Below are 12,169 nucleotides of genomic sequence, written 5' to 3' on the forward strand. Positions count from 1 at the left end.
TAATTAAAAGTCCATTCAATTGTCTTTAGTTTTAATTCGAAATGGTTTTTCCATTAGTCATGTTATTATACCAATTAAGTAATTAATTTCGTGATATAATATCCTATCATTTCAACTATTTCGTGTGTTATACCCAGCCCCTCCCTTTATGTCTTTATCATCTTACAAAAACACAAACTCCCTAGCCTCATCAAAAATTATTTCAATTCGGTTGATTGAAGATCGAGTATTCTTCATGAATTTTGTTTCCAATTAGCGTAATTATAACACTAAAATTCAAGGAGTACATAGAAAGAATAATAAAAGGAAAGACAAATAACATTCGTATTATTAGATCTAAAAGGAGATTTTTTTATTTACTCACTTTCAATTTTAAAATTTTATTTTTTATCCAAAAAAACTAGCACTTAAACAACTTAATTGTCCCAATTATGCTAGCTCTTGTGCAAACTTCATCAACATAGTATTTAACTTAAATAGAAATACTATTAGGAACTCCCATAGAAGTAACACCAGGTTCAGAAAATGGCCTCAATAATTCATAAGGCACAACACCAGCTCCATTTCTATTCCTTAAGTTCTCATTAGCATTCCTCTCGTCAATGATCCCATCCAACTCCTTCAATCTCCCGTTAAACTTCTCGAAAGCCGCCTTAATCATAGGTTCATTCTCCCAAGAAGGCTCCATACTCTCACCTAGATATTCCTCGTCGGGTGAATGACCCGAAAGCACATCCAAAATTGCCATAACCCTAGTAGCTTGTATTTGAGAAGGGTAACTTCGAAGTAGTGTCTCCTCGGGTTTATCAATAAAGTGTTTCCATTCGTCAATAGTGGGGTCTTCTGTAGGCATCTTAGCCCTCATGACAGTAGGCCTATTAGGAAAGTAACCCGCGTAGGCATATTGTCCAAAGTTTACGGCTGCATGGTGCCCTGAAGTCACCCATATAATGGTTGTTACAATTTGGATTAGGTCTTCGTTTGTTTTGAGGTTCGGCCACCATGGCTCGTCTTTCTTGTCTCCGTGCCCTACGGTTCTTACCTCCGTCCACCAAGCTTGAAGCTCTTGGTCCGATTCTACTAGGCTCGGGTCTTTGTAGTAGTGGTTCACGTAATCTGTCACCCATTGCTTGAGGATAGACCATAGCTCTAAGCCATCATTCGCGTATGGGTAGTCCTCTATTGTTAGCTTTAATCCGTGTGGTGCTGATGGATCTTCTTCTGCCAATCCCCTATAATAATTCAAACACAACATCATTCAATTATACGAGTAATTAATTTAGAGAAATGATACATGTAACCTTAAGGTTACAAATAAGCATATAATGTATTTTCTAATTTGATATTAATTTAGCAATGCATGATAAAATCACTAGTTGCTATGTATGTCATTTTTTAATTGATTAATTAATCTATTTGACAAGATTTTAATTGTTACAATAATAATGTTTGTTCAAATTATATTACACCATACATGAATAAATTAAATAAATTAAGGAGTAATTTTGTGTCTAATTAATTAATTCAAGCTTCATTACCAACCAAATTGATGTTGCAAAAGTGTACTTTTGATTTTAAATTACCTGCTAATAAGGTCATTTGGTAAGGCTTCATGATCAAATCGCCACTCCAAGCCATAAATGACAGAGCTAATCTCACAGGCATACTTCCCGGGTGAGAAGGAGGCCTCAATGATACCACCTGCATTAATCAAAGCTAGTCGAGCAAGAGCGTTGATCTCTACGGTGTATCGAAAATGAGGGTGCAATAGCCTATATATTGGGTGCATTTCACTCAATTGACGATTTGCAGCAATTATGTAAGGTTCCGTGCAACAATGAGTTCTAAGCCTACAATCATCAAGTAAACATATGTTTAGGTACAAATATGTAACGTAAGTAAAGACCTTAATTTCATAATTTGTAGCATCAAAAAAAAAAAAAAAAAAGGGTTAGAAAATATGTGGTTTTAAAGTTATCAATGTAACTTATTCAAGTGCAAAAAATAGGTAAAATGAACGTACCAATGGCTAATAAGTTGGTGGTAACCCGAGTCATGAGAAAGGACATGTGCCTTAGCAAGCTTCCATAGCCAACCGGAAGTGGCACTAGTTCCCGGCATATACACTTGCTTCCATTGAGGCTTCCCGTCTACGGGAGGCCGAGTTAACTCAATACCTAAAGGTCTTAGTGTTCCATCATCATTAAGGATGAACAAAGTTCGCGAGGCATATAATGTTGTCCCTTTTTGCTCCCTTACTTTGTTCACGTATGGCATAAACATGTCATGATAATCAATTATAAATAACTTTTTTTCTTTCAATACCTGCAATATGATCATTTTCCTTAGTTGGTTCAGCATCAAGCTAAGTATGAAATATTAATTAATTTACATACAATGCACAAAAAATAAAAATATATGGATAATTGAACAGCATAATATAATCTATCTTATTATAACCTGATCAAGCGTCATGGAACCCTTTATCTGGCTCGCTATGAGCTCTGTTGTAAAAGCCGATTCAGGTGGACCGTAGATGTTAGGATCTAAATTACTCTTTAGTGGCCATTCCTGTAAGAATGACATGTTAATATAATTACAATTTCATTTTATTTTATAGACAAAATAGATAATTTCAATCATGAACTATATAATCATTATGGTAGTCATATTTCAAAAAAACTACTGTAAAATTTTCAATAATTATGCACATTTTAGTGGTTATTTAGGCCTTCGACCTCTAGCATTTTACATAAAATATATATATATATATATATATATATTGAAAGTACGTTTATGAATTCTTGTATTAGTTGTATAATAGATTTCATATTATACCGTGACACGCTTGATACTCAAAGGATTCAAGCCAGCAAGAGTTTGACGAGAGAACTCCTCATCTCTAAACCAAGAAAACCTATCCCCTGCAAGTCAACCATAAAATTTACTTTATTAATTACTTCGCTTAATTAGTCAAAATAGTCAATTATGTTAAAACTATAACTCCTTTTAATTTGTTCCTCAATATCTGACACGTTTTGACTTTTAGCACAATATTAAGTCAAAGTTATGACAAAGACAAATTGTGTCAGAATAATCTAGAGTAACACGTTATTAAGACTTAGTAATTAAATTGAAAGTAATTAGAAAAAGTTCATACGATCAAATATCTTAGGGAGCTCAAAACGAAGCATGTTTTTTTCAATGTCAGTGACGGCCCTGATGAGCCTAGGCAACATATTTTGCAAGACTCCATTTTGTTGCAATCCGGGACAATGAACCCCTTCGTTGAATAGCGAGTCAATGGCAGTGAAGTATGGAAATCCTTGATCAGGATCAACCATGGCGGTCTCTAATGATGGTATCACAGCATGCAACACCGAGTACACGGTTGTGAAACCAAATTGTGCTTGCTTCACCTCTGAGAATTGTTCATCTCTAGGTACATACACTGTATTAGATCTGCTTTCCGAACTTGGATCTGCACATGAGATTGCATTCATAAGATAAGATTTATTTGAATGCGTATATTTAAGGAAGCCCCCATTCATCATCAAGTGGCAAACTGGTAATTAATTAAATTAGCAACATTTTATTATTAATTGGTCCAACGATAGGATTGCTGATGAACGAACACATTTTATTATCAAAATAAACTTGTATTTCTTCAATAGATTTAAAGGTATGTATTACTTTTCATTATGGTTTTTATTGATTAAATTTAATAAAAAATATAGTTCGTTATATTCTTCGAGTTTGTATCTTGGAGATCATGAAAAGAAATGAAATTAATACCTGTCTTAGCAGGAGGACGTCCAGTTCTACAACGCCGAGGGTAAGGAAGTTCTTTGCTACCACCCAAAGCGGGTCTAGCCAGTGCAGGATCTCTATCTGGATCGCCAACATCGTTGTAAATGTCATAATCATAAATTCTTTCAAAGCACTTGCGCTCCCCCTTTCCATCCCCTCTCAAACTTTTAAGCTCCTTTTCTCTTAACTTCTTCAATCCAGCTGGTGTTTGTGATGGCAAGTATGACTATATGTATATAAAATAATCGTTACTTAATGATTGTACAATAATATATCAAATTCAATGTTGAGTTTTATTTCCAACTATTTGAAAATTCATAAATAATAATAATAAAAAAAAAAATCAATTAGATTAAATCAATCCAACTGGATAGGATTTGTCAAAAAAAAAATTAATAATTAGATAAAATCAATCCGACTATCTCATACATGTTGGGTGACCAATAATTATCAATTAGTCTAACCGGATTGAAAACACTTTATAACATAGTAAAACAGTTCTAATGTCGAAAATTCATACCAAATAAAAAATAATTAACATTAATTATTGAATTTAATCTAACCTAATAAGTCTTGTATGATGAGACTAGATATACAATCAATGACATATACATAGTAAATTAAACTTACCATAAAATAATTTGTATAAAACTTATGAAATAGTGAAATACTCCCTCTTCTTTTTTTTACTCCGTAGGTGACAAACTAGCACTTGTTAGCTGTCATGCATGTCGAGACAAATGTTTGATTTCTAATATCTTTAATTACATATCAATAAAGACAATTATAGTATAAAATTGATAGTAATTATATACAAGTAAAAAAATTTAAGTCAAAAAATAATACTCCATATGTAAATAGTAAAAATAATAATAATAATAATAATAAAAAGTCAAAGTGTATCACTTAAAATACTACACATATTTCATTATGTAGAGTATTACTCGTACCTTATTAGTAAAGAAAACCCTTTTTTCAGGGTTGTCGAATTTGGCATGGACCCATGTATTGCAATTAAATTGTAGAGAACCAAAAGGCAAGCCATCAAGGACAATATCAATGAGGTGCATCTCTGTATGGTGTTCGTTTTCAATAAGTACAGCACCAACTTCTCCAAATTCTGGTGGGACTACCAAATCTGATTCATATTTTACCAATCCCTTCTCCGATTTTGTTCGGTGGGCGTATCCTTTGATTGTTGCCTTCTCCAATCCCGATTCTTTGACAACAACATACAAAAAAATTAATAAAAAACTCGACTCATTTAATTTTTATGTATATACTGTTTAAAATATTCATGTATACAATAATAACAAAAAAAAAAAAAAATTACACGTAGTATGTGGGATATTGTTAGAATTGTTAAAAAAAAAAAAATCAATTTTTAAATGTCACAAAAGTCAAATGAGTTGAACTTTTAGGATTAGATCGATGGAGCTACCTAAGTCACAAAATGTATAATTATTAATTAGTGAGTCCAATTTTTTTGGTATTAAATATTACTGTAATAAAATTCATTCCAATAATTGCACTCTATTACCAAGTATCAACATATATGTCCACCCTAATAAGTTGATTGTCGTTCAATAATTGTCCTGTCAAGAAATTAGAAAAACAATACGTTTGTATTAAAGTGCATGCCTTTAACTAGATGAATTGAATGTTACTTTCTATTTAGTTGCATGTTACTTACTTTGTATAGAAGTAATATTTGCTTTGGCTCCATCATAAAATTATGAGTAATCTACCCACTAAATAGAATAGTAGAGAGAGCATAAATAAAACTCGTTGTAATATCATATCAACGTGTCATTTACTTACTCGATTGAGTCTCAGCACTAACAAGCTCCAAGAGGATGGATTTACCCAACAAATCAGTCATATCGTCAAGCCCTCGGTTAAGATTAAGGTTGCTCAATAAACCAATCGCTGGTTGTACTGAAATGGTGGCCTTAACCTTCACAGCCTGTTCACCACCTATGGCTGCTACTGCTTTAACTCTAAGGCGGCCATTTCGACCACAATGTGGTCTAGTAACGGCACCACCACCACCACCATACAACTTTCTAGAAAATAATGCACCAATTGATGCATTATTTACCCTAGAGGAATTGTATAGTTGAACAAAATTAGTTTCATTTCCATTAACAAAGGGCTTTGGCAACAAAAAAGGTGATGGGGTTTTGCTAATATTATTGGTGGATGTGTTCAACATCTTCATTTTAGATAATATAATTTTTTTTTTTTTTTTTTTTTTTTGGGGATGAAAAAAGTGGTATGATACATTATTCCTTTTATAGATGGTGAGAAGGGCATGCATGGAATAAACTATTACTAAATTTGGAATATATTATGCAAGTATATAGCTTGTGTGAACCATGTGGTTTATACAAGATAGATATATCTAGGGCAGATATTCATATAATGAATTTTTTTTTTTTTTGGACGCAATAATTATCATTAATAATATGATATGTATGACATACTCGTATTCCGTAAGAGTTATGGGCACATTACTACTCATGGACACAAAATTGATGCAGAATTGAATAATTGGTGTGTTACGTTATCATTGATGAATTATTGTTGATATAATTATAATTTTTTTTATTTTTTTTTTTTGATTGAAAATTGTTATATTATACACATATATAATATAACAATTGTTATACTTATATATGAAGGGGAGACTTCATCTTCTTATGGCAATTGTCAAGGCTATTTTGGATTCTTTCTCGAGCTTTTAGGCAAAACATATCTATTGAAAAGGAAATCGGACAGCAGATTAGGTCGTCTCTCTCAACTATTATACTTGACTCATCAAGATATAGACCCGTTTCTAAATGGTAAATTTCTTATTTTACTCCTTGATAGATTAGGTCAGGGTTTTGCGAGAAAACGTACCTAATCTCCTTCATGTATCTTACTTTTCAAAATAAAGATATATATAAAAACTCTCTCGATCAGCTCAACTTCCGTAAAGATGTTTCAATATTCCGTTTAAAGTCCATCCACAGATATGTTCTTATTTATACTTCTTATTACTTTGTTTGGTATATATATATATATATATATATATATATATATATATATATATTTAATCCTATTACATTGATCGTTTAATGGTAATATATTGAAAAATCACTCTTTTATTAACATACTAAGTAATTATTATTGAGAGTGGGGAATAGCTCAAGTGGTTAGAGCTTCTCTCCTGGTCCCAACAAATTCTGGAATCGATTCTCACCCCCATCATTGTGGCTCTCTAAACACCAAAAAAAAAAACCTAAGTAATTGTTACTGGTTGATGCTCGGATTTTTGAATTAATACAAATTAAACAGAAATTTACTGTAGTTATTGGTCATCGACCAATTGTTATTTCCGTAAAAATTCCAACTAATTAAATACGAAGTATTAACAACTTTGTAATAATTCGTGTAACACAATATCTTTTTCTGGAAAAAAAAAAAAAAAAAAAAAAAGAAGTTGAATAAGGAGATAACAACTTTTAAAAACTGATGTATTCAATTACTAATGAGATTGATACAAATCATGCAAAAAATATATATATGGAGAAAAATAAATAACTTTTAAGTTCATTGAATATAAGGCTCTCATTGGGATGATATATATAATAAAGTAAGTTAAACAATAACAACAAATTTGTTGAAAAATTAATTTGCAACAATTAAAAAAAAAAAAGTGTATAATCTTTGCATGTTTTGTATTTTTTAAAAAATTAAGATATAATTAATTAAAAGAATATGTTAATTGCAACATATAAAAATTAAAAAAAAAAAAAAAAAGTGTATTAGCTTTGCATGTTTTGTATTTTTTAAAAAATTAAGATATAATTTATTACAAGAATATGTTAAATGAGGAAGTGGATGGTTCCAGATGGAGATCCAATTCGATTTATCACCCGCCTGTTGTCGACTTTTCATCCATTTAAATCAGAATTTTGACCATTTATTTATTTATTAAGACGGGTAGATGGGGTTAATATATATATGAAAATTCATTTAATGTTGTCATCTCTACTCGTAGCCCCAAATTTTTACACTCTCTTTTATGTTATATACTTCCTCCATTTCTATTTACTTGACTAACATTCTTTAAATGAAAATGTCATATTACTTGACCCATACTATATATGGTAAGTTTTTTATGAATATATAAATTCTCTAAATTACCCTAAAAAAGAGCACATTGGGGTAATTAGGTAAGTCATGCGCAACAAGGGTCACAAAACTACAATTTCTCTCTTCTCTCCTCAAATATTATGCCCAATGCTAGGAGGGTAAATAAAAACAGAGGAAGTCATTTTTCTTACACCCAACACCTTTTACCCTATCTCTGTTATATTACTCATTTTTTTTTCCTTACACCCACTTAACTATTCACATGTATACTTTTTTGACATAAAAGTATATTGTAAATGAGTCATACTTTCATAAACAGAGAAAACAACATGATAGATGAATCCTTATATCTATTTAATTAATTAAATATCTTATCTGTCTCTAAACACTTTCTTTTCTCTTTCCTACCAAAAGAAAGAAAACTCAATTTTTGTTTATATATTAACATATCTTTTTCTATCAAGTCTATGTACGTGGGCATGTAGCTCTTGTCTTTAATTCTTCACCATAATGACGGAGTAATAAATGAGAACTTGATTTTTAACAAACCATCATAATGATCATATCTAAATATCTAATACGAGTAATGAAGTGATGTAAATCGATTTCTAACAAACCATCATCTTCAAATTAAATCATCAAATGTACTAGTATAGTGATTAGTGAATCATGCTTTATAGTGAATCATACTTTTTCATCTTAAAATTTATTTTATGGAACAGTAATGATTAATGAATTTAACAAAAACAAATTTTTTTTTTTTTTTCCTTTTAGAAGAAAATAATTCCAATAACGTCCCCGAGGCGTTGGATAAGCATTTAAAATATTGCCTAAAATGATATTAATTTGGAAAAGCATGACAAAATCACGCGTCGATCGGTGTAATTAATGTTTATTATAATTTAATCTTTCTACTTTTAGCTAGCTTATCCAACGCCCCCAGGGCGTTCGTTAGCTTTTGTCTATTTTTTAACATATACTCCCTTCGTTTTTAAATACTTGCTCTATTTCTCTTGGATACATATGTCGATGCTAATTTTTGATAAATAATATCTTTAATTAACAATAAGTATAAATTCTAACAATTGAAAATTAATAATTTATTCATTAAGACGATTCTAACAAGTACCCACAATGCTATATTTTTTTTATGTATAAATCACAAATATTAATAAAAGTAGAACAAATAAATAGTGCAAAAAATAGAAATAAAGCAAGTATTTAAAATGGGAGAAAGTACTTAATCAAAAAAATTACATAATTTATTCTGTAATATATAAACCACTAAAATAACGTTCAAGTTGAGGTATCCGATCAGGAAACGCCTTTAGTTCTTCAAACCCACAACAAGTAAAGTAACAATAACCTCTGTCTAAAAAAAAAGTAAAGTAACAAATAAAATTATAGTTTTTTTTTTTTTTTTTTTTTGGAAGCCAAAATAAAATTATAGTTAAAAACAAGCTCACCTGGTCACCAGTCTCACCACCCAATAAAAGACAAACAAAAAAAAACCCAAAAAAAAAAAACACCTTGAAAAATGGAGTTGGAAAAAAAATGTAGTTTCTTCGTCCCTTTATTACATGTCTATTTCTCATTTTGTACGGGAATTAAAAAAGTTAAAGATTCCTTAAAACTAATAATTGAGAGTATAAATATACATGTGGGGTTAGAGAGAGATAGAGAGAAAGAAAAAGTGGTTGAGAATAAGGAGACAGAAAGTATTGGGAATTGTTATTAAAGTACAAAAAGGAAAAAGAAAAAGGGTGACAAATTATCAAAAAGAGAATAATATTGTAAAAAAGTACAACCTATAAATAGAAACAAACACTTAATTTTGATCACCTTAAAAAGGAATACAGACATGTAATAAAGGGACGGATGGAGTACTAAATATAGTATATACTACGTATTTATGTTAGTATGTCTCATAATAATTGTATGGACCATATTTTATACTTGTACTACATATTCAATATGGCTTATATTAGGTGTATATATTGTGGACCACTGGTCCATACCCAACTCAATTCCGGGCTTCTGAAGCTTTTGATTTTCCACGATAAGACATGTATCCGGGCCCCTTTGTGGTTGTAATTTAGATTATTATCAAAATCTACTCAGATCCAAAAATAAAAACGATTTAATTTTAAAATGAGCTAAAACGACTTGAACTTAAATCTAAATCACTAAATATGGACACATAACATTGACCTAATGTCACAAGCCAAATTATATACAACTATCATTAATCTTGATTCACACATCTAACTTGACAACTCTATTACTTTCTCTGTTTTAAAATACATATGTTTGACTTTTGCATTATTTATATACGATTACATCTCTTTGACCAATATTTATATTTTAAAAATAATGATGTAGTTGTGTTAGTATTGTCTCACAATATAGTTGATACTTTATGTATCTTAATTTTTCAACACTTTAATCAATTATGGACATTACGGTGTTTTAAATTTTCAGATTTTTTTCATATAAAATGTTTGCCATGTGTTCTCAAATATAGCCCTAACCTACTAATATTTTTGAAAATACGTAAATAAAATTTTATGTTTAAATAAATTGAATGGGACTATTCAAGGGGAAAAAAATGGGAAATGTAGCCCTTTTTTTTTTTTTTTTTTTTTTTCCTTTGTACTCTTGTAGGTTATTTATCCACGTGTAAAACAATTATGTCCTATTTTAAATTTTAGCACACCAATTATGTCCCCCATAGGCCATATCTATACACTAACAAATAGCCCATTACGTCGGCCAGTTGTCCAATGTCGCTAACTAATGGGCGTCATTAATTCCTGCTAAGATACTTTCCTAGCAAGTAGCAACTTGGGTGAGAGAGAGAGAGAGAGAGAGAAAAAAAACGTAGTTTTCACTAGTTTCCAACCAATTATTAGTAAAGGGCAACGTGATGGTATACAATCATGGACGATTTACAAAAATATAGCTTTTAAAAAACTTATTTACGGTTTTACATTGAAATGAAACTTATTTACGAAAATACAGTGCACGTAGCCTTGATAATACATTTGGGGTAATTTTTTCTTTAGAGACAAACCGCTACCTTAAATAGCGGTTATAGTCTAAAACCGCTACTTAAGGTAGCGGTTTGCCTTTATTACACTCCAAGTATAGATACGGAGTAGCATTATAAAGAGTAAAACCGCTACCTCAAGTAGCGGTTTTAGTACATAAACCGCTACTTGAGGTAGCGGTTTTACTCTGAAAAATAAAAAAACAGAAATAAATTTATCCAAGCCTACGTAGACAGTAGTTCCGTAATTAAGTTTCATTCCGACGTAAAAGTGTAAATAAGTTTTAAAGTAATCCTATTTTGGTAAATCATCCTACAATCATATCAAATTATCAATGTCTTAATCCATCCGTATAACCAATCAAATGCCAATGTTGGCAAAAAGTTACAACCATTAAAAATTAAAAATATAAATATAAAGTTATAAAAATTAGAGCAGTATATTTTGTATGAGACTGGTCGCTTATAATAGAATAAAGTAACCCCTATAATACTGATCGAATAACTTCTATAACACCGATGAAGTAACCTCTGTAACACTGATTGAACAACCCCTATAACATTAATGAAGTAACCCGAGATAATTGAATGGAAATTAGTTGTATCGACATATATAATGAATGGAGATGATGTAAATGTGAAATATGGAGGTGAATGCGGGAGATGAGAGGATAAGGATAGAAGAAAATTAACTAAAAACAAAATAACAGATTAGGACTTAGGAGGTCAAAAATAATAATGAACTTATAATGAATAAAGATATTTTTTATGGAAATGTTAGTCTGAAATTAAAGAGGGGATAATTATCATTGCATATGAAGTATTTTCAAAGATAAACAAAATTTGATGTAAATAGTCCAAACTCACATACCTATCATCAAAGGGAGCACAACCCCACAAATCTCACATTGCCAATTTGTTAAACTATGTACCCTTTAATTATTCCAAAATTTCAGATAAGGATAGTAGGGGTGTGGCTCTAGCTTAGTTCCTCTTTAATTTTGGTTGTGTTTTAATAGTTAGTTTTTTCTTTCTTTTTTGCCCTTTAATTTTGTTATACAAAGTATTTGTTAAAAATTTAATTAAACACCCAAATCATAACTTATTTTTCTTGAAAAAAAATTGTAATACCTTATATTTTATACGTATTTTATTTAAAATAAGTAT

The 12,169-nt window shown here is 30.4% G+C and overlaps 1 protein-coding gene across 1 annotated transcript; it reads right to left on the minus strand.

The window, feature by feature from the left end:
- Positions 1-457: 457 nt before the first annotated feature.
- LOC145574158 (linoleate 13S-lipoxygenase 2-1, chloroplastic-like) lies at positions 458-6,052 on the minus strand. The gene is made up of 9 exons (XM_081631896.1): positions 5,632-6,052; positions 4,761-5,029; positions 3,796-4,036; positions 3,161-3,481; positions 2,839-2,924; positions 2,461-2,571; positions 2,024-2,325; positions 1,584-1,850; positions 458-1,232 (listed from the first exon to the last, which is right to left on the minus strand). Exons 1-9 carry the CDS (start codon positions 6,029-6,031, stop codon positions 473-475), a joined length of 2,757 nt encoding a protein of 918 aa, XP_081488022.1. The 5' UTR covers positions 6,032-6,052; the 3' UTR covers positions 458-472.
- Between the last annotated feature and the right edge of the window lie 6,117 nt (positions 6,053-12,169).

Source organism: Chenopodium album, chromosome 13 (assembly GCF_948465745.1).
Source record: "Chenopodium album chromosome 13, dcCheAlbu1.1, whole genome shotgun sequence".
NCBI lineage: Eukaryota > Viridiplantae > Streptophyta > Magnoliopsida > Caryophyllales > Amaranthaceae > Chenopodium > Chenopodium album.